The 27383-nt window shown below is 37.2% G+C and overlaps 1 protein-coding gene across 1 annotated transcript; it reads left to right on the top strand.

Annotated features, from left to right (window-relative positions):
- Positions 1–13790: 13790 nt before the first annotated feature.
- Positions 13791–25535, top strand: LOC145775265 (N-acetylgalactosamine kinase-like). Its single transcript, XM_082586521.1, has 10 exons — positions 13791–13894; positions 17149–17224; positions 19314–19450; positions 20590–20708; positions 21132–21250; positions 21701–21799; positions 22100–22252; positions 23024–23234; positions 23430–23634; positions 23732–25535. The coding sequence occupies exons 1-10, from the start codon at positions 13839–13841 to the stop codon at positions 23928–23930; spliced, it is 1374 nt and encodes a 457-aa protein (XP_082442647.1). The 5' UTR covers positions 13791–13838; the 3' UTR covers positions 23931–25535.
- Positions 25536–27383: the final 1848 nt, after the last annotated feature.

Genomic DNA, 27383 nt, shown 5'->3' with positions numbered 1-27383 from the left:
TGATACTTTTCCATTTATGTTTCAAATTGTGCTGTTTGATATTTTGTTTTGATTCCACCAATAAAGTGCTTCAACTAAAGTACTATTTTTTCTGTGAGGATCATAAATTAGTTTTAATTCAAATCCAGAGCTATTTTGTTTTATAGTGGATTCAAAACAAACGAAGTTAATACACAGTATATATATACTAAGGATGTAGTACTTAGCAAATGCTCTTTAATGATTTGCTGAATACATAACCATATCAGATATTAATCAGCTCTAAACTTTGCTTGTTACATCATTATAGCCTAGTGGTGGGAACATTTACAAGTGTGATGTTTGGTTTGACACCGCTCCAGAGCATGCAACTGTGCCTTGGCAAAGACACTTAATCCCATGACAAATGGTTGGGAGCAGCTGATTTGAAGACTATGTCACTTTGCTGCTTCCTGTTGTGTTGCATCCATGATCGCCATGAGTGCAAAAATAAAATATGCGCAAAGCTCACTGCTTGCAGTTTGAGCACTTTGGCAAGGTTGGCAGTAGTACTATTTTTGGTGCTAACGTACCACAAATAGGAAAATGTCACATGGAGGTATATAATATATCTCCATGGCCAATGACCATACCAGTGTACTTACTGTACTGAGGAGACCGGAAGGTCGAAACGGCGTGCACTCATAATATTATTATGTGCTATGCTAAGCCTGCTTTATTGCAAAATCACTCACTTTGCCATGGCCTAATTTATACACAGAGTATATTATTTTTCTACAAGCTGTTTTTATCTTAAGCACTAAGCAGTGATAAATTACAAATTGTTGATACAACACTACTGGAAGTGACAAAAGTCTAAATGGTCATTCAGGGATATCTAAAGAGATTGATTGATTGAAGCTTTATCCTCGGACTGGAAAAGCTTCTTGCAGAGCTTAATCCTGGCAGTTTCGCATACTTGTATAGGCTTTGAATCACTGATGCAGGCCCGGTCACCGAGATTGACAGAGTGAAGTTTCCGATTGTTGAAGTCTTGTTGCCGGGGAATTATTCCACCATTAGATGCCGCTGAATGGAGAGCAGTCCTTAACGTGCGTTGCTTAAGCGCACACCCTGAGAGTCGAACCAGCGCAGCTTGATCTTAAAGCTTCTTTGTTCCAGAAGTGACGCGCTAACCAATTGAGCTATCGGAAATACAAAAGCTTGCAACAATTGCCTTATTTTCCAAGTGTTGTTGAATGTCGGTATTCCAACTACTGGATGCTGCTAAATGGAAAGCAGTCCTAAAATATATTGCTCAAGCGCACACCCTGAGAGCTGAACTAGCGCCAATTGATCTCGAGTCAGGTGCTCAACCATCAATCAAGTTATTTGGGCATCGCTTCACATATATTTGAATTTACAATAGCAAAAAGATACATTAATTATTCATACGGAAGTTACAAGTCATGTAGGCCTTGGCACTGATATTTCTTTTACCAGTATGTCTGGTTTTCTTTCTCCATCATATTATTATTATTATGACTGCTAATCAACATCAATATTGGAACTGGCAAATTCAATCCACAACACATTTCATTCGGCTGTCATTCATTACTACAGATGTGTGCTTCTCTCTGTTTCTGTTTTATTTTTGGCTGTTTGTTTTTTGGGTTTTGTGGCCGTGCTAACTACAGACACATAGCCTACTACATGATTTTTTATTCAGGCACGTTTTAAACCTTTCAAGGTTTAACCACCTTGCCCCGTTTATTAACGTGCTGGTAGGTCTATATCAACTTTTGTAGTTAGTAGTATCTTTTTTGTCCCGCACACGTTAATGACAAAAAATAAAATGATTGGTTGTCAAAGTCAAGGTGCCCCCACATGGGATTATTTTACTGCGTACAATAAATAGTTAAATAGGAACACTGAGCTTTGAACACTGAACTACTGGTGTGGGCTTGTAATTTATAATAGTTAAACAATTTGTTAGCTTCCATGCAATTTGTGCATAAATTTTAAAAACTTGTACGGTATCCTATTGCTCTACTACTAGCCTCCTGTCTACCTGTGCAATAAGAAAGTACTTCTTAGTGATGAACTTCTACCTTTTTTAGCCCTCTGCTGTGTTTGGCAAAATATTGTTTTCCATTGGGATGGTCAGAAATAAAAACCAACCAAAGTGAACTTGAGCAAAAAATTATCACTTTCAGTTCAGTTAAAAATTGAATGAGGCTGTTCACCAGGCATTAAATTAAATAATAGGAGATGTTCTACTGGTGCAAATTGAGCTCAACTATCACAATGTCACTGTATACATCTTGTGATAGTTGAGCTCAATTTGCACCAGTAGAACATCTCCTATTATTTAATTTCAGTTCAGTTGTTGTGAACTGCACTACATTCAGCCATTATCACAATGCAATTCGACCAGCAATATTTTTTCACAGTTTCCTTTAAGCCATAAAGCGAAATTACAGCCTGTTATTTTTTTGAAGTGAGATCTCAAGTAGTCAAGTCTCCACAATCTGTGCCTCTTTGGCCTACGCAAAAATCTGGAAACGACAACACTGTTCACTGCGCAACTGCTTACATAACCAGATCCTTAACCAGAGTTGCCAGATTGGCCATTATAATGCCAAATTTCTCGAATTTGGCTTTTTTTAGAGTCTGTTGGCCTTAAAAATTATATATTTGGCCCTAATTTGGCCTTTTTAAAATTTATTCTTCAAAATGCATATCGATATTTCTCGTATATCGTAACAATATTCAGACGTAACAGATGAAAACAATATTCACCATTATTCAATGCATGTTGGTCACAACGGTAAACCATAATCTCTTTGTGGGAAAATTGTAATATAAGATTCTCCGATCCGTTCGTCTGTATGCAATGACCGAAAGAAACACTCTTCTGAAAACGTCTATTCAAAAACTGTATTTCTGTAAAAATAGCTTCAAGGCTGTCAAAATTGGGACGCAACACGGTACGCCACTAAAACTTGTCACTACAATACAAATTACTGAGATAAAGACGGAAATTTCGTCCAGCTGGCAAGCACTAAGCAAAACAGTTAAGTATGCCACCAACTTTTCAAGCAACAATTTTAAAATGACGAGAATAGATTGCAATATTTCAAACGCACGTAAGCAGCTTCTGTGATGTAATAATGATAAGCATTATGAAGCTATTCAAACACCTGTTGAATTTGGCTTACAGTTTACACCATATCTTGTAATTCAACATTTAACGATTATGTAATGTTTGTTTCACTGTTTCACAGGTGTGACAAAGGAGATGCAATCTTTGCTCCTTTCTAGCAAGTCCATGACGTAAGACGTCAGGTTCAGTAGACAACGGTTTTATGTGATGTTTGATTTGTAGCTTACAGAGATTGTCCGGAACACATGTTCTATAATTGTTTAATACTCGTAATATAACTCCGGCGCCGAGTCAGACTGCGCTCACACTCTAAGCCATCCAGTGGTGCCAGATGTCACTACTGTAGCGGATTAAAAGCGGATTAATTAAAATGGATTAATTAAAATGCTGATAAGCGGATTAATTAAAATGCTGATAAAAAAATCTAGCCAATTAAGAAGTTGCGTTGTTCTTACAATTACACCCCTAGATCTTTGACCTTAACTTATTATCGCAAGTAAACAAAGAACCTAGCTTAAATTTAATTAAGTAAGAACAATAATGATAACCTAGTGACTAGGTCCTAGTCTAAGCTCAATCAAGATAACCTAGTCTAAGCTTTATCTTTTTGTGCAGAAAGCAAAGCATATTAGTCTAACCATGTAACAGCATCAGTCACAGCCACCTAACATTGTGCTTGAAAACGATGAAGTATACTTGCAACAATAGTTAGCCTGACCAGCAACTGCAAAATTTGCAGTTCGGTATCGTCGAGTTTTAAAGCAACCTCAGCCAAAAGTGACGTCACGATTCCTGTTTGTTCTTCTTTTATAAAATCACAACTGCAGAGCTTGCAGTTCAGAGCTTCCAAATATAAAACTTGAAAAATCAAAATACTTTTTAAAATCCAGAAATTATGAAACTTCTAGTCGATAGGATCTATACAGAAAATGAAAAAAAAAAGTGAAATTAATAAAAAAAATAAAATTCTGAAATGTGCAGGGGGTGCTGCAGTTTTGCAGTTTCTATAGACGAGCCGCCACTGCAACAAACTGATTCCATATTAAACCAACTCTGGTTTTTCATATCGCAAAACTGAACAAACTCTGATAACTCTGATAACTCTGATTTAGAATCATGAGCTAAACTTCTTTAAGAAAGTTCTAGTGTGGGATTGCGAGTTTTACATACGATCACACAACGCAACACGACTGCAAATCTACATAACGATGAACCAAGGTAGGAATTCGGCATAGTGAAGTTGATTACTGAAGTTGCATTCCCGATTACTGGATTGAATTCCCGAGACGTGCAGTTATGCGCTCAAGGCGGAGCCTTCTGGACAAATCTAGTGACGTGTACGTGTGACGTCAGAGACGACAGAGCTCTCTAGCGCTACATGGCCAAGAGAGCATCTTCTGCTGTGATGCTGCTACTACCTATTACTGATTTATTTTTTTTGTTTGCTTGCTTGTTTAGTTTCATTTTTATCTTGAAACTAACCAGTAATACAAGTTAGTTTATGAACTTTGTATATTGAATAGCTTGGACCACAATGCTTGTTCAGCGCTGTTTTGTGCTAGAATACCCAAAACAGGTTTTTTTAAATAACTGTTTTTCTACTTAAGATAGGCACAATCACTGTTGAGAAAGAAGATCAGTTCAGAAAGCAGATAGAAAATCATGTTTTCTGCATCTTTTGACATAAAAACTGTATCTTTAGCTCCAGCAGTTTTTGAGATATGAAGATTTGGTATTTTGAGGAAGCTTCGTCGAGCGGTTACGTTTGAACAACGATTGCTCGTCTTGTAGATAACATAGGCTATAGACGTGAAAGTTTTTAGATAAATAAAGCAAGATATACTCTTTTAATTTGTGTTGGTTTGGTATTTTTATCGTAAAAATTGAATGGCTGAGAATTGGTACAAAATAGTAAAGTTTAAGTTAGCGCTAGATCAATATAATGCATACTTTAAACTGCAACCAATTACTTCGGATAGATGCAGTATCGTGCTTTCCAACGATGGTACAATTTCTCAAATCCGAGCAGAAATGAGAAAGCTACAGCACATTTGGTGGAGGCAGTATTCACTGATCACAGCAAACGGGTGGTGGCGTATAATGAACGGTAGCCACTTTAACAAGTCGAAATTCTGCCACTGAAATTGACTACAATGCAACCGCCAACCAATCAGAACGTGTTATAAGAGGCTACCGTCCAATTGTGACCCTTATAGCTCTCATCCAGAGAGTTAATGCTTGTTTTGAACTTTATTTGGAAATTAAAGAAGAAAAAGAGCAATAGCAGAGGTGAGAATCGAACACGCGTCAATGAAATGACTACTTTCTAGCCCTAAGCCAACCAGTTGACAAAAAATCCACCACTTAATTTGCTTTCTATGATCTTCTTTTCGGCATTTTTTACGTCACTTAAACCGCAGCTTATGATTGGTTGGCGGTTTCATTCTAGTCAATTTCAGTGGCAGAATTTCGACTTGTTAAAGTGGCTACCATAATGAACACTCGTAATTGATCGCTTTGTGTTTGCATTTTTTTTTATAAAAGGCTTCGTCGAGCGGTTACGTTTGAACAACGATTTCTCGTTTTGTAGATAACATATAAACGTGAAAGTTGTTAGGTAAAAACCAAGACATACTCTTTTAATTTGTGTTGGTTTGGTATTTTATTTTAAAAATTGAATTGCTAAGAATTGGTACAAAATAGTAAAGTTTAAGTTAGCGCTACATAAATATAATGCTTACTTTAGACTGGCAATTGATCCATTCGGGTAGATGAGGCATTATGCTATCATCATGTCGGCAGCAGTGACCGAGTGGTTAGCGCGTTGGGCTCGCAGTCGAGAGCCTGCATGTTCGATTCCAGCCACCCGCACTTGCTGTTGTTTCTCTGGGCAAGAAACTTTACGATAATTGCCTCTACCCAGTGATCGATTTCGAGTAATGGGTAGTACCAAATTTAAGTCATAGCCTAAGTAGAGTAGACAACCGGAAACAGACATTGCCGTCGGCTGCAGCGTGGGTCAGGTGTACGTCGGAAGGCGTACACCAATGCATAGCGCTCAAGTCCGCTTTCCCGCAATGCAGGATAAAGACAAACCAAACCGTAAACCAAACAAACAAACAAACAACGATACTAAAATTGTTGAAATCCGAGCAGAAATGAGAAAGCTACAGCATATTTGGTGGAGGCACTATTCACCGATCACAGCAAACGGGTGGCGGCTTATGATGAACAATGATCAAATCGCCTTGGCAATTAATTCATTCGGGTAGATGAAGCATCGTGCTTTTCAACGATCTAAGCAGAAATGAGAAAGCTGGAGGCACTATTCACTACAAATATTTACAAAGCAATAGCCGTTCCGCTTTTACTTTTATTTCGTGTTTTTGCACCCTTCCTAAAAGCAGTTGCGTTTTTTTTGCATGACGTCACACTTTTTATGACGTCATTGACCAAAACGGTCGATGCTATACCAGCACCTTACCAACTAGAATAGAATGATGATATGCAAAATGATAGTTCTGGGACTATCATTTTGCATATCATCATTTTATTGGGAGATATTCGGACATTAATATTCATTCATCATTGGGAGATAGCGGACATTAAAAATTGATGTAACTTAATTTTTTTAAATGTAAAAAATTTCAATTTTTGAAAGGTTCTATATTTAAAACTAATTTGAAATTAGCAATTTTGATGGTAGACATGAAAACTAAGGCGATAAGGCATATCACTGAAAAAAAAATTCAAATTGATTATTTCTGACTATTACAACGAAAAAAAAATTGCTAAACAAAGGCAAAGCAAAGGTCTGAAAAAGGTTGGTTTGGTCAACAAAGGTCGGAGGAAAAGAAAGGAAATGTTCAAAAGCAGATTGGCTTGGCACAGTCCGTTGCTGGTAGGCCTACAGCCCTACATCGATTATTGTAGTTAGTACCGGTAGTATCTTTTTCGTCCAGGACGCGTTAATGACAAAAAATACAATGAATGAAAGTTATAGATGACAGTTCAATGAGTTTGTGTGGGATTGAGTTGTGGAAAGAGCATCTGAATTTAGGTAATTTTAATAAAAACAATGCAATTAAAAATCATACTAGAAAAGTGTCAATCGTTTCTAACAATAAACCCTCATTGGAATTGTTCGTAAATGACTAAGTGTTTGTCCGAGTTCGACACCAAGATTCACGAGGCATTGATAATCCAATCTTTCAACCCAGAGCTGAACACTGCACAGGCAGTTATTTGCTGAAGGAGCTTCCTATCTTTTAAAAGTTTTTGATTGAATTGTTTCGTCTTGTGCTTCTCGTATATTTACTTTGTTTGTGCCACTATCTCGTGCTGTGCTTCTGTCCATCTTACTTAATCTGCTTGAGTTCTTTTCTGAACACTTAATTAATTTTACCTCTCAAATACTTGACCCATTGTGCAATGTAATTTTCAGTTATCAGTTTGTGTGAGCTAGTTAAAAGCAAGTTTCTCAAATGTTTCAATTTGTCCATATTTTTGTTGTGACAGTGTATTATTCTTTAGTATTTCCTTTAAAAATATTTTTCTTATATATAAGCTTGAAAAGGGCTTATATGAGTAGCTGAAAACGTTAGCTTAAATTGTTTTTGTTTTTATAATGTTAAATGTAGTGTTGTTGCTGGGTTGTGTCTGTTTATAGTTTGTTTAAGTTGTCCACAATAATAATAATAATAACAATATTTATATAGCGCCACATCCACAGTCTAACTATGCTCCTGGGCGCTGCACATGACAATGGTAATAATTAATACGGTACATTCAGTCATAATGTTCATTGACATAGAACGTTTTCAAGCGAGCTTTGAATTCATTTAAATTTTCAGCTTCTTTCACACAAATAGGCAAACAGTTCCAGCAACTGGCAGCAACAACTGGGAAGGTACGATTTCCATATTGTGTCTTACATGAAGGCCGAAGGGTTGCACAAGAGCAATTGATGCTGAGAACGCAAAGTTCTGGCAGGTTTATAATGAACAAGCAAAGTGTCCAGATAGTTCGGAACAAAACCATGGAAAACTTTATAAATTAATAGACATATTTTGAAGCGAATACGATACAATACTGGAAGCCAATGCAGGGATTTTAGTATAGGAGTAATTAGCGTGTTAAAGTAATTAGCCGAGCAGCAGCATTCAGAACTCTTTGAAGACGCAAAATAGTACAATGTGGAATGTTATTTAACAATGAATTTGAATAATCAAGCCTGGATGTCACAAGTGCATGAGTTAAAGTTTTACAAGCATCAACATTAATAAACTGTCTGATGGAACCAATATTTCTAAGATGAAAAAAGCAAGATTTAACAGTGGAACTGACAAAGTTTTCTAATCACAAATGTTGATTTAATGTTACACCAAGCAATTTAATTGAGTTAAAAGAAGAAAGATTGATATTACTCAGGGTAAGGGTCATGTCATTAAACTTTGAAATACACCGTTTCGGAGAAAATACAATAAACTCACATTTTTCTTGATTCAGTTTCAACATATTATAAGACATCCAATTTGAGATATCAACCATACATTTTTGGAATTTTGACTTAATACAACACAATGAATCTTCATCACTAACACGCAAATACAATTGTATATCATCAGCATATGAGTGGTATGAAAGCCCATGTCGCTTTATGATGTCAAACAGAGGTTTGATGTAGAGGCAAAACAGGACAGGGCCGAGAACAGAACCCTGAGCAACTCCAGAAGAAAGGAATGTTGCAGAAGACATTGAGTTTTCAATTGCTACAGATTGAGTTCGATCATAAAGATAAGAAGAGAACCAGTCAAGTGCCATTCCTGTAATGCCAAAATCTGATTTGAGACAATTTAGAAGAATTTTGTGATCAATGGTATCAAAAGCAGCTGATAGATCAAGAGAAAGTAGAACAACGCTGTGATTACAGTCAAGTACGGTAGCAATATCATTATGGATTTTTAGTAAAGCTGTTTCTGTGTGAGTGATGTTGACGATAAGCAGATTCATTGATATCAAATAAATTTTGCACGTTTAAGAAATCATTTAACTGTCTGCCAACTACTTTTTCCAATATTTTTGACACAAAAGATAGATTGGACACAGGGCGATAGTTCTTGAACTCTCCTTTGTCTAGACTAGGCTTTTTTAAGTGTGGACGAACAACGGCATGTTTAAGTTTTGGGGGAACAAGACCACTTGTCAAGGATTTGTTTACGATGGAGGTCAGAATAGACAGAAAAGATGATGAATGCTTTTTGAGGAGCCATGAGGGTACTGGATCCAGTTCACAAGATGCAGATGATAATGCAGTTGAAATGTTAAGAATTTCAGTCTTGTCCGTTTCAAAAAAACTAGAATGAAAAATCAATGTGATTATGGTTACAAGGATCTGCTGACTGAGTTCCTCCAGTTATATGGTCAAGACATGGAAGAGTATTCCTAATTAAACTAATTTTGTTTGAAAAGTATTGGTTAAATGATTCAGCAATTTCTTGAGCAGACTTTCCAGTTGGATGAACACTTCTGTTATCTTTGCCCATCAATGTTTTAGAAAATTTGAAGAATTGTTTTGGAGTTTTGCTTTTACTGATTTGCTTAAGATAGTAATTTTTCTTGGCCTTAAGTACTAACATGTTCACATATTTGCATTGTTTTTTGTAAATATCTCGATGAATAGATAATTTAGTTTTTCTCCATTTGTATTCAAGCTTTTTTCGAATTTGTTTTTCTTTCTTGAGTTCCATAGTAAACCAGAGAGATTTTGTTCTGAGTGTGAGCAATTGGGAGCAGATGGGAGTATGATCATTAGAAATAGATTTAAGAGTTGAATTATACAATTTTACAAGTTCTTCACAAGAACAATTCAATTTTAAAGATTGAAAAGCAAGACAGACATCAGAAGCAAAATCTATATCAATAATGTTCTTCCATTTGCAAAATTTTACTTGCTTCTTGGGACGAGGTGGTTTGTATAGATTTGTTTTTAATATTAATGCAAAATGGTCAGAGGAGAAAATACCCTGAACATTGGTCAGACATGGATCAATGACTAGTGGTTTATCAACAACAATGTTTGTATGACATTGCACTAACATGAAGTCTAGTGTGTGACCTTTTGCATGAGTTGGATCATTGATCAATTGTTTCAAACCAAATGTAGATGAAATATTGTTAAATTGCACAACATCCACTGAACCAATATTATCAAGATGCAAATTTATATCTCCAATAACAATAATTTCATTATTACATAAAGACAATTGTTTCAAATAGTTAAACCACTCATTAAAAATATGCTTGTTTTAAATCCATTCTTTATGGAGGGAGGAGGTCGATAAATTACACAAATTAATACTGGAATATTACCATGCTTTGAAATACATTCCATATGTTCAAACTGAGAAAACTGATAGCTAGCAAAAATTTGACTCTTGTCAAGTTTGGCAGAGACATTGTACAAGAAACCTACACCACCACCACGCTTTCCTTGAGATCTGGGAAAATGCAAAATGTCATAACCTTTAGCAGTGATGTTACTTAACAGTTAACACATGACCATCAATTGAACTTCCTAACCAAGTTTCAGTCAGGGCACACACATCAATGTTAGAGTCAAAAATAAAGTCAGTTAAGGAAAGTGATTTATTATTGATTGATCTTATATTTAAACATCTAATAATTAAGGGGGAGTGAAATTTACTAGAAGTGAGAAAACGTTGGACTGGAATTAGATTAGTTAAGTTCAAGTCACTTTGTTTTCGATGAGAAGTTATAGGCCTACCAGATGACTTTGTGCATACAACTGAAATTGGTCTTCTGAAACACTTTCCTACTTTCTTTCCTCTCCTGGTTGGCTTAATCCTGTTGATTTTCAATTTTAATAACTCATTCCAAGCTGTTTTCTCTAAACTGTACTTTCCACTTGATAGATTTTTTTACTTGTAACAAACTGCATCCTGAATAAGTATACTGCTGCTTTCTTGATTTTAATTTTCCATGCTCAAGGTCTGCTGCAGCCATAAGATAGCGCAAAAACAGAAACCAAAAGTTAAGTCCAAGAAATCCATAGGATTTTTCAGAGCAGCTTCATAAACTTTAACATTTTAAACCACACTACATTACATTATTTAATTCCTTAAACCTTGTATTCAAATAGAATGCAACAATGCGTAATTTATCTAGTCAAATGGCTATTTAGTTGGTCGCAACGCCACATATCCTGCCTTATCGATGATCCTGTGGAATGTTAATATCACCCCAGTAGCTGGACAGTCCCACGAATTACTCATAAGCACCGTAAGTCGCGTTGAATTACCCATAAGCTAGAGCTGGGCGATATTGGTAAAATAATGTCGATACGATATTACCAAAAATAAAACAATATTATCTAAGTTTCGATATTTTACGGCGAATTGCAAAGCACGGCTTTCTATAACTGCATGAAAAACATACTGAGCACTGGTACTGAAATGAACAACATTTATTGCAAACAATGCTGCGATTTAACTGTCGCAAACTAAAGATTTTTGGACAAAAATGTCAGCATGTTGAGTTTGTTGACATTGCAGGGTTTTAGGCACGATCTCTTCTTGGAAACAATTGAGCCACTAAATGAAAACACCCTTTCACTACTAACACTGGTGACTTGAATGCACAGAAGTTTTCTTGCAACTTTTGCAAGTGTAGGAAAAGTCAGTGCATTAGCTCGCCGCCATGTACAGATGCAGCTAGCTTGTTGATAGTTTTTGATGCAAGATAGAGATGCAGCTGTGAGTAGCAAAACAAAATAAAGTATCTACCTAGCTGTAGCTACCGTAGGCTACGGCCGCTACACTATGCTACGGCCGCTATGCTATCCTACGTAAATTCAGTCAGCTTGCAAGTTTCCTATCGTATTTACCGGACATCATCCTTCGCAACAACGCAACACGTGGGAATCAATAAACAGGATTGCGTAATCACAAAGACTGCTTGTAATGCGTAAACAATGCACACACGCTTGAGGGTTGTCTGCTTATGCGATGTCTGTGTCACTGCGCATGCGAAAATGTTGCTATAATTTCAGTACATTTATAAACGATAAAATCGGAGCTTTGTGAATAAATATCGCTGCCGAAAAAATATCGTATCGTATCGAAATATCGTAATATCGCCCAGCTCTACTATAAGCCCCATAAGTTGCGTCGAATTGCCCATAAGCCCCATAAGTTGCGTCGAATTACTCATAAGCACCATAAGTCGCGTCAAATTACTCATAAGCCCCATAAGTCGCGTCGAATTACCCATAAGCCCCATGGCCATAAGTCGCGTCGAATTACCCATAACCAACGAGGAATTACTTACGCCTTTATGTCAGCGTATATGTAATCTGCTGGTTGCTGCAGCAGACGGAGCAGACATAAAATAAGGTGTTGCGACCGTGTCATATTTTAAACTGATTGTCCTGCTTTGGTATCATGCACGAACGTTATAACGTCCGCGTTTTGTCGCTTCTACCTTTTATAGACCTCTGCTATGTTTGTCGTATATTGTTTTTTCGTTGTGATAGTCAGAAATAAAAACAAACTTAACTGATAATATTGTGAGCATTCTAAAGCTTTACCGATATAAACCAAATTAAGCTAAGTTTTTACGAGCGCTTGCGTGGCGGAGTGGTTTAGCCAAAGGGCTATTGACTTTGGTGACACGGGTTTGATTCCCACCCTTGCCATTATACTTTTTTTTTTAATTACCAAGTTCAAAGCAAGAATTAAGTCTCTGGCTAAGTGCGAGAACGATTACTATGCTGCAGTCACCTGGTTCATAGGGAAAATTGTCCTATGTTAAAGTGTTTTATCGGACAAAACACTCCATCTGCTGCAGCAAACTGCAGATTAGCCTACACATAAACGGACGGGACTTAGGCAAGGAAGCCAATCTTCGTGTCCACCTTTAAGCATGCTTTCAAGCATCCTGCTCTTGAGCAGTGTCAAACTATATTTTGGAATGCCGAGCCAGTGCTTCTCACCACTCGGCTATGCAGCCGACTAGCCTACTAGACGGCTATAGACTACACTCTACAGGTTTATGGGTAATTCGACGTTACTTCTAGGTAATTCAATGCTACTTAGGTACTTATGGGTAATTCGACGTGACTTATGGGGCATATGGGTAATTCAACGTGACTTATAGGTAATTCGACGCAACTTATGGCCATGGGGCTTATGGGTAATTCGACGCGACTTATGGGGCTTATGGGTAATTTGACGCGACTTATGGGGCTTATGGGTAATTTGACGTGACTTATGGGGCTTATGGGTAATTCGACGCGACTTATGGGGCTTATGGGTAATTCGACGCGACATGGGGCTTATGGGTAATTCGACGCGACTTATGGGGCTTATGGGTAATTCGATACGACTTATGGGGCTTATGGGTACTTATGGTGCTTATGGGTAATTCATGGGACCCTAGCTGGATGATGCCGAACTTGCCACATTTTGCTAACAAACACATTTTGGAAAAAAGTTACCGCATTTCCCAGACAGCAAAAGTGTGGCCTATCTGTCATATAAATATGTCCCAAAGTGATTTTACACGTAAAAAATATCAATAACAATGAAGATTTTTTTCATTAATTTACAAATATTTCTGAACTTGTTTTTTCCTTCCAAAACTTCAGGTTGTTTTGAGTCAATTGTATTATTAAACAATCTGTAAAACTAAGAACATGTTTTCAAGTAAGCTACAAACTTTGGAAGAAAGTGATTTAGAAAAGTATGACAGGTAAAGTTAACAGTTGGACTATATATACATACATACTATAACACTTTTAAGTATAACTGTGTACTGTAGGCCGTAGGGTGTAACCTATTTTGCCCCTGATTTCAAATGGTAAAAAATTAGGGTCTGCTATTATTCGGTGAGTCCGATTTGGTGAGTTCCTAACCTCTAACCCCAAACCCCTGACCCTAAAACGGCAATAATAGTTAGACTACGGTACCCAATAATTTAAAAAAAAATTGAAAAAATCCCCCGTTAAGGGATCAGACTCACCGAAACGGGCCATTCCGAAAAATTTATGTGCAATGTTCGAAAGTACGGTATATTGGTTTGACACTACTCCAGTCCATACCCAGAGCACATAGCTGTATCTTGGCAAGACACCTAATAACATGCCAAAATAATGGCAAAATGAAACATATATAATTATTTATATAACCACAGAGTTTAAGCCACCCACGGTGTCATTTTTCTCTCTCTTTTTCCTTTCTCATACGTGACATATATACATAGGCGCCGGGTTTTGAAAATTGCCGAAGGGGCAAACTTTCTAGCCAACCGATTGCTTACATTCAAAATGCTGATGTTTGTTTGCGTCCATCTGCCATTGTATATCGCCGAGCTTTATAATGTAGGCTCAGGCCTCGAAATTCACGGCCGACATGTCCGCCGTCACAGCATGTGATGTCCGCGGAAGTACCATCTAGATCGGTCATATTTGTCCGCCGAGAAATAACTCAGGAACTAGCGATACAAATCGTCATTGCATAGCACTAACAATTGTTGCGATAATATATTTTCCAGCGCATTCTAGCGCGCATCTAGAAAATGTGAATACTGTATCTCTTAGCTTCCATTCAAGGAGAGAAACTTTCGATTTTTACGTTGCTTCAACGATTGATGACATTGAATCAGCGTAACAAAGGTGATTTCTTCGCTAAGAAGCGATGGGAGTACAGGTACTTCTCCACTAATCACGTGCACGTGCAGTTTAGTTCAAGTTTTACGTCACAATGTCTGGCTTTGATCTCTGAGTAATATTGATAAGGCAAGGTTAGTTACTAAATTAGATTATACGAGTAGGCTATTACATTACAGCAAAATGCAACAAAATTTGTTAAGTTTTGGTATTACAGTAAGAAAGAAAAGACCCAAGGAAAATTCACTTTCGCTCACATGACACGCAAAAATAAACTTAAAAGAAAAAAGCCTGTGAAACTTTGCACAGCAGAAAATAGTAGCGTTGGTGTAGAAATTTTCCGACTCCTGCCCAGAGCATTGTGACGCAATAAGCCACACGACCTCGTTCGGTGGAAGTTAATCAGTTATGTGACGTTTTGACCAGCTACACGACGCTTTGACTCTTCAAGCGCAAGTCGTTGGTCTGATGAAAGCCTTTCAGAGTGACTTTACTGATTTTTTAAAAAGCCTTCTAAAACCGTAGTTATAGTTCTGAAATGGCGAAGAATTATTATCAAGATAAAGTGATTAAGCATGACGATCGACGGCTAAAACTGGTGTGTCCGGCGTGAGACTTAATTTGTCGGCCGAGATAGCTGCTCAGACCGGACACGTTTGTCCGCCGTCAACAAAAACGAATTTCGAGGCCTGTAGGCTACTTCGAATTATATGCAGGTCACTTTGAACTTTAGCTCATACGCGTAGATACTAAACTGAGCAAACAGCAACCTGCACCTCGTTATTGACACTCCCAAGAAAAAACAATTTTGGTAAAGAGGTTACTTTCTTCAGCCACAGACATATACAACCAAGCAACCACACGGCATTTAACATAATGGATTAAAATTGAACATAAACTATAAGCTACAAACGTTTTCGGCCATACACACGTTAGCCCTTATCAAGTAACAAAAAATAACTGCTTATCATATCTACAATGAAAATGAATGACTGTTTCTGTAATGACTGTAAAATGAATGACTGTAAAATGCCTTTCTTCTGTTCTGCCGTTTCATTTTGCATTTCGTTTTTCAATTCAGTGTTTAGATCAGTCATTCATTTTCATTGTAGATATGATAAGCAGTTACTTTTTGTTACTTGATAAGGGCTAACGTGTGTATGGCCGAAAACGTTTGTAGCTTATAGTTTATGTTCAATTTTAATCCATTATGTTAAATGCCGTGTGGTTGCTTGGTTGTATATGTCTGTGGCTGAAGAAAAAACAAAGTGGAAGAAATCAAGAAAAACGTTTTTCCATCATTGTTACTATGCTTCAACGGCACCATGCTGGCGTTTATCAGCTAGCCGTTACCGTACTTCTGTTTCTTTTGTTATCTTAGGAGCAGCGCTCTTGCTGCAACAAGTAGATCTTTTAATTGAGATTGATCCGCAATGAAGGTCAAACTAACGCAAATCTGAACTTAGAAACATTTGATTTAGGCGCCTATGCATATATATCTCTTGCTTGCAGACGCATCTCTCGCTTGACTTTGTCGACCGTTGGAACATATTAAATTTAAAACTATGCTTTGCCTTGAAAATGTATTCAAAATGGTGACGGTTAGTAACGCTTGACGTTACCGACCGTCAGAATGTAATAAATTTAAAACACTGCTTGGTCTTGAAATTTGTTCACTACGGTGATGGCTAAAAAGGTATATGAGAGAGATGGTTAGCAATGTTGCTCCTATATTTCTTGTACAAAAAACAAAAAAGATACAAAAAAAAAAATTGCGGGCAGCTTTAAACCTACAAGTGCCAATTTTTTATCAGCAAAATTGTATCTTGCCACATTTGCATCAAACTTTACATGCAATTGTTTGGTTGATTGGCTTGAAATCATAGCCTCAAAGGTTGTGGTCACTTTTTGTGTAAGTAATCTAAGTATCATTGTCATTGTCTTTAAATCATTATACTTTTTATCTTTATTGATAACTTTGCAAAACTGATGATTGTTTCTGTATGATAAGCTACCGTACTGTACATCACATGTCAATAAGTAATTAAGTATGACTCCTATTATTGAAGCTTGCAAGTAAAGGTGTTTCCCTGCTCTTTATTTAACAAGCTTGGAGAGATGTGTGTTTAAATTTGCTCTTTTTTTTATATGTATTTTATGTTAAGTAACATTTGACATTAAAATAAGTCATTTTTTAGCTTTGAGAATCCTGCTTTTTCCTGGAGAGCTTAAAACTTACAAATCTTAAATTTAGTGCAAATTTCTTGTGCACTTTTGTAAAATGGTGCAACTATCATTCCAACTAACCACTAACAAAGTTCGATTTATCTTTTTATAGATTGCAGATTGCTGTAAAGCACTTCATTGACAACTTTAAAAAGTCACCCGAATTTGTATGCAGAGCTCCTGGAAGGGTGAGAGGTTCATTTATCATATTTGTTTTATACTATAAACAAGAGATTGTTTAAGCATTCTGAAAATACCGGAATGGCCCGTTTCGGCTAGTCCCCTATTCGGCTACAGTCCGATTCAGCTAGTTCCCTATTCGGCTACACTCCGATTCAGCTAGTCCCTATTCGGCTACAGTCCGATTCAGCTAGTTCCCTATTCGGCTACAGTTTTGAATTGTATTTTTTATTTTATTCCACAATATCGTTTCTTTTGCATTCCAACAACTGAAATTTAGTGCAAAATGTTTAAACTATAATATTAAATTGAAATGTTTGCTCACATAAAATTGACATGTATGCTATGTCACCGTCTGTATGCAAACTTAGAATATATGATATTAGATTCCTCAACTATTACAAAATTCCAAATCTAACGACACCTTCTGTTTATTTAGAGAATGTTGTAATGTTGTATTTTATTCCACAATACCGTTTCTTTTATAGTTGAAATTATCGAAGCTTTAGATTAGTGGGGTTTAGACCTAACCTTCTTCTTCTCTCGTTTGACTTGTAGCAGCTTAGATTGGCAATGCCTCCTCGTGCAGCCAAGATACGGTAGTTGGGTCCAGTTGTCGAATACCAGTGATTCCACTTGGGGGTCGTAAGATGGAACATTCGTGGAGTATGTGTTGCATTGTTTGTTCTACCGCTCCGCAGACACATATCGGCGAATTATGCAACCCCCACCTAAACAGATTAGCTCCAGTACAGCCAACGTCACATCTGATCCTGTTCAATGTGACCCATGCCTTTCTTGAGAGGTCTGCTCCAGGAGGGATGGAGAGTGCTGGCATAACTGAAAACTGGGGAGGGATATGTGGCAGCTCGTTCCATTCTTGGGCCCATGTTTCCATGCAGCTGAAGTTCTTATCCACAAGTTGTATAGCGTATCGATGGAATGGGCGCCTTGATGATAGGCGTTGAGGTCTGACTGGTCCATTTGTTTGGGAGTGACTGTGGAGCTGGGAGTGACTGTGGGGCTCAAGTTGTCAACCTCCACGTGGTGAGCCCTGGATTCGACTAATGACAACAAACCGACAAGACCTAACCACTGAGATTTTAAAACTAAAAAGCGCATTAAATTTATAATGTTTGCTCAGATAAAATGGACATGTATCCTGCGTCGCCGTCTGCATGCAAACTTAGAATATATTAGAATCCTCAACTATTACAAAATTCTAATTCCAACGACGCCTTCTGTTTATTTAGAGAATTTTGTATTTTATTCCACAATATCGTTTCTTTTGTATTCTTGCATTTTATCCAGTGTTTACCTTTGAGTGCCTTCCCAGATGGCAAAATCCGTCATTTTTACATTGATTCAATGTCTGCAGACGTTGAATCAATGTAAAAATGACGAATCTTGTTGTCTGGGTTTGTGCACAATAAGTGTTTTACATCAAAACAACATTTTTCATGGTTAACAATAGAGGTTAATGAGATAAAGTCTCAGCGAAAACGTGTCAACGAAAAAAAGACAGTTGCCAAATAGCGTTTGACATAAAAGATGAAGTTAAAACCTAACTGGCAGTTTAGAATAAACCTGGGTTTTGGCGTTGCATGTCTTAGTTGTCATTAAAGTTGACCATTTTAAATGCTTGCATATGTTTGCAGGTCATCCGTCGAAAAAGACTGTAGCCGAATAGGGAACTAGCCGAATAGTAGCAGACCCGAAAATACGATTGTTATAATGTAATATAGGTATTGAGTTTTGCTTTTAGCAGCATGATCGACGATCATTGCTTACTTCACAATGTAGAATGTAACGACCTGTTTTAGTCTGAGTGTGAGTTTGCTGTGGTAATAGCGGATTGCACTAGTTTTCGGAACACAGATCCCTAGTCGAGTAGTCGTGTGCTATGGCGAATGGTGTTAAAGTAAGTGATTCGTATCACTTACTGTTATGAATCACTGACTTCATCACCATTCCTCATAGCACATGACTAGGGAACAGAAAGCTAGTGCAGTCCGCTAATTACCACAACGAACTTGCAGCATCAGGCTAAAACAGGTCGTTAAAATCTACATTGTTAAATTGTCATTTTATTTGTAGGTCAACCTCATTGGGGAGCATATTGATTATTGTGGATATTCTGTGTTGCCCATGGCTGTTAGTCAAGATGTTTGTGGAGCAGTTGGTACTAGGAATGATAATGTTTTCAACTTTTCAAATGCAGAAAGTTGTTTTGGGTAAATATGAAATATGCTATTACTTTACTGGAGATCATAAATGCAATCCGTTGCTTGTTATAAAGGGAATGTATTTTCTCGATTAAGACTTCACTTAAAGTAGTTTATAAACAACAAATGGAGTAAGAGATATATCTTCAACACTAATGCTTCTTCCTAAACAAATTTAAGTTTTCAGTGATGTTTTGCTTTGTCTTTGCTAATGTGGTTACTACAAACCATTTATTTTAGCGGTCCACGACTTAATGATGCCATTCCTAGGCTGCAAGGCATTAATAACGCAAGACCTGAATGACACAAGGCTTGAATGCAGCAATACATGAATATGTGAGACGTGGTTATTTCTTACTAATTACTACTTGTTAATTTTAGAATAGTTCCGTTATGTTTGCTTTGAGACTATCAGTACAAGCCGAGTATGCCGCGAAATGGCCCGTTTCGGTGAGTCCGATTCGGTGAGTCCAATTCGGTGTGTCTGATTCCCTATTCGGTGATTTTTGCATTTTTTTTTAAAATTATCAGGTACCGTAGCCTAATTATCATTGCCGTTTTAGGGTTAGGAGTTAGGAACTCACCGAATCGGACTCACCGAATAGTAGCAGACCCAGTATGCCATTGCCATGTGCACAGCTTGGTTTTGTGTAGCAAGAAGATCAACCAACAAGTACTACTCAATCACATGGCAAAGTTTGCATTTACAAATATCCTAGACATTTACAAATATCCTTGTGATTAGTAAGGTTTTTCTGCAGATCTATCCATTAAGATTAAAAAGCAACAAATGAATTAGTGGCACCTTCATCTATACTTCGTTAAATGCAAAATCACTGCCACATTAAAAAAAAAATTGGAGAGAAATAACCAAGTCTTATCTGTACTTTGATAATTGCAGAAAACCATTTTTATATTTTTTTTGTGTGAAAAATGAAAATTGCTACCATATTTAAAAAAGAATTTAAATTTTTGTTTGATGCAAACTTACTGCCATATTCAAAAAGTGATAATTAGTTTTATTAAGAAATAACTAAGTCCCGCGGCATTCAGGCCTTGCGTCATTCATGCCTTGTGGCATTCTGGCCTTGTGGTCTAGGGATTGCGTCATTTGGACCGCGGCATAAATTTGTGTTTCCTTATTTTAGGGACTTCAGTTCAACTCTGAATGATTACACCATCGATGGTTCTAATCCCCAATGGTTTAATTATGTGCTGTGTGGGTTGAAAGGGGTTACTGAATGCAAATCTTTATCCAGACCCAAAGGTAACGTTTGTTGTCATCAGAAAATCGTTCTTCATACCAGGTATTGACCGCCTCTGACCTGTTTTTGTGATAACTTATTCCAGCATGCAAAAATAGTCTCTTAATTTACTTAAATATTAGTTGAACTGAATTATTTTGTTTATATGCTGTCATTTCTATGTCTGCTACGTCTTCACAAACTTTTCTGTCAAGGGAGAAAATATCTTATTTACCGAGGAAGCCATGTTTGTTAAATGCTATCAAAGCCATATGATGAAAACCAAAGTAAAGATGAATTTTTTGATTAATTTTAACTTTTTCTTCTACCTGTAACTACTGTATATCCTTCTGTGCATTCAAGCATGAGTAGTTACTGAATTCAGAAATAATATACTGATTGATGTTCATTGTTCAGTAACACTTTTTATACCTATTCCTTTGAAGGAATGGACATTATGTTTCACGGTACGGTTCCAAAAGCTGCGGGTATGTCCAGTTCTAGTGCACTTGTCTGTGTATCTGGCCTGGCAACAGCTTTTGCAAATAAGTGTGAGATGACGAAGGTAAGTTGACAATGAGGTTGCAGTTAGGTGCTTCTTGGTGTTAAACAAGTGAATTCATATCAGACTATTTTTGTTTGAACAATTTGCTTTCATTATGTGTGAAATGAAGCACAGAAACCTATAAAATATAAACTCCATATACAGATCAATGAAAACAAAGTATTGGTCAAAGTTTGTTCCTGCATTTGTTAGATGTGATCAAATACACTTGTAACCTACATTGCGGGTGCCTATCTGGCAGGTACTTGAGCCTTAATGTCGGACGTTGTGTGATCATGTGCAACTCTTGTCATGCTGGTTTTTCAGTTTTAGCGTCATGGCATTTTACCTTAAAACAATTTTGTTGTAAACAAATATCCGGAAGTGCATATTTTTATATATTATCTTTATAATATTTCATTCTGCAAACCAATTTTGCAGCAACTCCCAAAGTAGTAACATTATGTTCAGCATAAGCTTGCCGAGGAATGCGCTAAATGTGAAAGATTCATTGGAACACAAGGTGGCGGTATGGATCAATCCATATCATTCTTAGCCGAAAAAGGCACGGTAGGAAAGCTTTTATCAATTAAATTAATTGTTTTGTTTAATTCAGCATTTTATTTTTACACTTTTTTCCCCCACATTTAAGGTATTTTTAACAGCGTTCAAAAGTCGTCGTATTTACGTCTAGCTTCCATTGCAAACCCTTAAGTGATCCCGTGTGCGACAAAATTTGTATACATCATATCACAGCCTTCAAGCATGTGCGGTTTCATATTTTGACGTGTAGTCAGGCAGTCTGCAACTCTGCATTTGAAACTCATTCACTTTGCTCGTAATAAGTTACAAAAACCATTTGACTTTTAGGCAAAGCTGATATCATTCAATCCTCTCAAAGCGGATGACGTTAAGATTCCTGACGGTGGTGTGTTTGTTATCGCAAACAGCTGTGTCCAATTGCAGAAAGCAGCCACCTCACATTTCAATATAAGAGTGGCAGAATGCAAGATAGGGACCCAGGTGAGGGATGCGAATGGTTCCACTATCAATTTCAATTTAAAAAATCTGAATAGAAATGACGTAACTGATGCCGGATGCGCTTTAAGTTACTTTCCATATATTAGGTTATGCATTTGTCGAAAGAGCTGTTGACTGTAGGAAGAACGAAGCGGCAGCTAGCAACTTTATTCACAGCCTTAATCAGAATTTTAGCGGGTTTAAAATGTTTTATTTCAAGAGATATAACATAGTTAAAAAATCAACTCAAACGTTTTCGTTACGTACTTGTGTCCTCAACAGGAATACTTAAATCTATAATATACGGTACATAAAATGAAAAATTATTAGAAAATCTGATATGCAACATGTTAAGCCCACTGAAGTTACTTTGTTTTGTTTGTATAGTTCAACAAGGCAAACTCTCTACCAAAGCCTTAGTTATTAGAATTATCACATTGTCGATGAGTGTCACTCGTTGGAAATATTTTCTGCCTACCGCTTCATTCCTTTGCTAGCGTATAAGCAATTTAAGCATGTGTTGTGTGGTCTGCTAGATTTTGGTAGGCTTCGAAGCTACCGTGAATCCCCGTTGCTGTGGTAGGCTCCCAGTCTTGTGTTGATTCTTGTAAAGCCATGCAGCAAATTCCAATTTGTCACTTTGCGATATGAAGATGGAAGATGTTATCTTGTATGTACTTGTATTTTCGTACTTCCTTCTTTATATGCATGAATTTCTAAAGTAAGTTGCTTTTCATTGATATTTGTTAACACTCTACTCATTGGTTGCTACAGATGTTGGCAAAGCACGCTTCTGTTGATCGAGAAAACATCAAAAAGTTTTTGGATTTGCAAAATGCATTGGGTGCAAGTTTCGATAAAATGCTCGAACTGGTAGACTCTGCGTTGCATGAGGAACCGTATACGAGGGAAGAAATATGTCAAGCGCTTGAAATAACAGATGAAGAACTGAAAAACACTTTACTGAGCAAGAATACTCAAAATGGTTGGTGTTATGAATTACTTTGTTAGAATTACTTACTCCACGAAAAGAAAAATGTTACATCAACTGTTTTTGTTTTATGTTATTGCTTGTCATTTTTTTCTTGGTAAAAGTGTGTTCAACTTTTCATACGTACTTTGCCTTCACACGTTTAAAACTTTTTATGGTTTTAATCATTTCGCTGTTATTTTTATGCAGTTTCAACGTTCAAACTTTATCAACGGGCGAATCACGTGTTCAGCGAAGCTCAGCGCGTTCACCAGTTCAAGGCCATTTGTGACGAAAGTAGTGGTCAGGAGGCTCTCCTAAAACTCGGCAATTTAATGAACCAGAGCCATAACAGTTGCAGCAAGTTATATGAATGCAGTTGCAGAGAGTTAGACACTTTAACGCAATTGTGTAGGTGAGTACAGCCGTTAGAACTTCAGCTCCTTGCCATCTGTTTGTAATATTAATTATTGCAATAGTTATTATGAATAATTCTGGTGATTTATTTCCAGGGACTCCGGTGCTCTTGGGTCTAGATTGACTGGAGCAGGTTGGGGTGGCTGTACAGTCTCACTTGTCCCTTCTAAAAAGTTGGAAGAATTTTTGTCTGCCGTGAAGAAAGGTTACTATAGTAACGTGGAAGAATCTAAGCTGAAAGATGTGCTTTTTGCCACCTATCCGGGTGACGGAGCCGCCGTGTATACTTTGTAAAGGCAGATCTGACTTTCAGTTGTAATTTCATGGGTAAATTTTTCATCAATCAATTTAATCTCGTATGTGCAATGTCATGAACAAAAAATGTTGATTTTCTATGAGGATGTGTGTGACCAAGCCTCAAATCATCATGCAAATCAATCATATTGTATCGATTCGTTGTTTGCAAATTTTTGAAGGAACGACTCTTGAACGAGCCAAAAAATAAAGATAACCTAAAGCATCATATACCTTGTATAAAACGAAATGTAGTAGGCAATAAAGTAGCCTATAAACAGTATTTTACAGCATATAGGCCTAGTATCTACATTTTGAATTTTTTTTTCTGGTTGGATTGACCAGGCGTTCTAAACATTTTGACTCTCCAGTTAAAATCAAGTTTTCCAAGTTATATTGAAAGTGCGCTCATTTGAAAAGGTTGCGTTTAAAAACGCACAAATGTACTTAATACTTATATACTAGTGCAGGTGTTTTAATGCAGGGTTGGGGAACCTGTGACTGTTCCATGTGAGTGGTGGCCTGCGTCAAAATTTCTTTATCCAAAATATATTGAAACAACAGCTCAAAAAATGATAGGCTCTGCATTCTCGGTATATTGCAAATGGCCTTCTATGACTAGTTAATCCATCATAGAAGATTAAGAGCTGCAATTAAGAGTTGAATTACAATTAAGACTTGCAACTTCTTCCGTGTCAGCAGACATCATACGACTCACCAAAAATAAAAACTTTCAGCCATCCCACTAGCTGTGAAAGTGAAATAAATCATTGTCTACTAACTGTCTTCGCTGCATTTTTTATCTGTAAATAAAATTTCGAAATTTTTAGTGGCCCGCCTATGTTGTTTCTGATTTTATGTGGCCCGCAATACTAAAAAGGTTCCCCACCCCTGTTTTAATGTAATGCATGAGTTTAGTTCGTGTTTTTAGGGACTTGAACTGTGAGATAAATTTGAGGAAGTGCAAGTTTTCTTTAACAAAAGAAACTTTCGGCCATTCCTTGCTTGTTTTATTATATAAATGTTTGAATTTTTCAATGCGTTTAAACTTATCAGTGATTGCGTTTTTGAACGAGCCCAATAAGAGAATTTTGTTGTTGCCATTAGTGTTGCAGATACAAGATCCCATTTTGCAATTAATGTTGATTTAAAATATTTTGCAGTAATCGTTTGCCAAATAAACCCTTCCATATTGGTACCGTAGCCTACAATTGGTATTGATCGCTCATCCGTAAAGTTTTTCAATTTATAGCTTATCATGATTTAACTTAAGTTATCTTGTGACGTTTTATCATTAAGGAATGGAGGAATTACAGCTGCTTTAGGCTTCTGTGCGTCATAGGTTGCATTTAACATAAGTTGTTGCCAGTCGTTTTTCTTTGGACAAGTTTGTGAAAATTGCATGCACCATGCAGTGCTGTGTGTCTCATGCCATGCTCGGTCATCATGTTGGCTTATGTAATTTCGAAACTTTTCTACTATTGACTCATTTATGTACTACATTCTTTAGACGTAGCAAGCCTATAGCCTATCAACGTGATGGCTTGCGCTTTCATTCCAAGTGTACTTATAAGTTACAAGCAATAAAAATGCAGTTTTATTTCGTTTGGCCTAGCGTCGTTGACTTCTGCTGGTCTTCTGACTTAGGAGGCAACAGTCCGCCGTTAAAGCGTCTCATCAGGAATTTTGTTGCTTTGGCTCTAAGTTTCATTCTATCGAAATTAGAAATTATGATATTGTCAAAATTAACTGACGTTGAAACCAGTACGGAACTAATATACCGGATGTTCATCACCATTCAAATTCGGTTTTGTCCCTACTGCTAGTGGGGGTGGCCATTTCCTTCCTTGCAGCGACCTTTCTGCATCTCATTCTGTCCACCCATCTTCCTTCAGTCCGATCTTGCCTGCTTTATTCATGTTATTCCCATGTTCTTAGACTTTCCCGCTTCATCGTATTATCCAACATCAAAGCTAATGCTTTTCGAAGAAAACGTTTTCCCTCACTCCATGGCACATGTCCATATGCTGGGTCCGGTACCAATCAGATCTTCGGGCCCCAAATTAAGACACTTAAAAAAGCGCACTATTGCTGTAATTAAAAAAATACGCGGTTATCTCTTCAAAATCATCTCGGGTCCAAAAGTAGGCCTATCCCCTTTCAACGCTACAGGGTCCACTGTGCACGTTACAACTATGGGATTTTTATATCTGCTGGGCTGAGTTACTTTCATTGCAGAATGTAAATGATGTCGAACCGTGATGTATATGTTTTTGGAATCTTGATTTATTCAAAAAAAAATAATAACACAAAAAGTGTTTTTGATGGTTTTATTTTTCAACAAAGATTACAGATTGGTTGGTTGGGTTTTGAATCTTTATCCTCGGACTGACAAAGCCTTGTCAGGTTATTCCTGGTTGTTTCGCATGTTTGTAGAGGCTCTTGTCGCAGGGCCGGTTACCGAGATTGGCAGAGTGAGGTTTTCCGATTGTTGAAGTGTTGTTGCCGGGGAATTATGATGTGAGCTATATCGCCTACAATTCCGTTAAAAAAAAAAATCATGTTAACTCAGTGGTTGGTTAAGCGCCCGACTCAAGATCAAGCGGCGCTGATTCGGCTCTCGGGGTGTGCGCTTGAGCAACGCACCAAACCAAATACTTTTTGGTTTGATCGTCCAAAATAAAGTGAGAATCGTTAACCTTAGGCCTATTTATAATTTAAATTCAAGTAACTGCCAAAGGGCATGTTCATTGTCCGAGTAGCCTATCCAAGACAAAATTTGCAAAGATTTGCTTGCAATAAACTTGTGAATTAAGAAGTCGAATTAGAGTCAATCTTGTTTGCAGCTCTGCTTCACAGGCATCAGTATTTCTACTGGTCTTGCACACTGCAAGTGTTCAGTTTGTTTTCATTTTTGACCATCACAACGAAAAGCAATGTGAATTTTTAATCAAGCAATGGTTTATTTGTGAACAAAAATGTATAAACTTCACAATTTAACTATAGAGATATTGGCCACTGTTTTCTGCTACCTGAGCAACAAGTAGGCTAGGCCTACAATCAGGGCCGTTGAGAGGATAAATTGGCCCCGGTGCAAATGAGATTCGCCGGCCCTAGAAAACGCTTCTGAGAAAAAATGCACAATATCCAAAGAATATGCGGTGGTTTCTTCAAGTTTCCTGGTCCAAAAGTACTCCCTGAACCACTCTATCAACGCTAGCTACTGCCTACGATGTTTTCTTTAAAAAAATTCGAAAACCAAAAAAAAAAATTCTCAGTTCACTCAAAGCGAATTTTGAGTATTGTCATCAGATGTACTCTTTGCTGGCATCCAGCGAGCGTTTGTAAAAGTCACGTGATTGGACGTTCTGTTTGATGATTGGTTTTGCAAAATATCTCACTAAAAAGAAGACTTTTTACATTTATCAGCTAAAAGTGGGCAAGCCAAATAAC

This window comes from Aplidium turbinatum, chromosome 8 (genome assembly GCF_918807975.1).
Source record: "Aplidium turbinatum chromosome 8, kaAplTurb1.1, whole genome shotgun sequence".
NCBI classification, from domain to species: domain Eukaryota; kingdom Metazoa; phylum Chordata; class Ascidiacea; order Aplousobranchia; family Polyclinidae; genus Aplidium; species Aplidium turbinatum.
Note: the sequence above shows the minus strand (reverse complement) of the source record. Positions and strands in the feature narration are given on the sequence as shown.

Bases quoted from the DNA above. Each gene is read 5' to 3' on its own strand.
- LOC145775265 (XM_082586521.1), top strand. From the start codon at position 13,839: ATGTTTTCAAGTAAGCTACAAACTTTGGAAGAAAGTGATTTAGAAAAG. The intron at 17,225-19,313 runs GTGAGAGGTTCA...TTTTATTTGTAG, and splicing joins TATGCAGAGCTCCTGGAAGG to GTCAACCTCATTGGGGAGCA. The intron at 21,251-21,700 runs GTAAGTTGACAA...CATTATGTTCAG, and splicing joins ATAAGTGTGAGATGACGAAG to CATAAGCTTGCCGAGGAATG.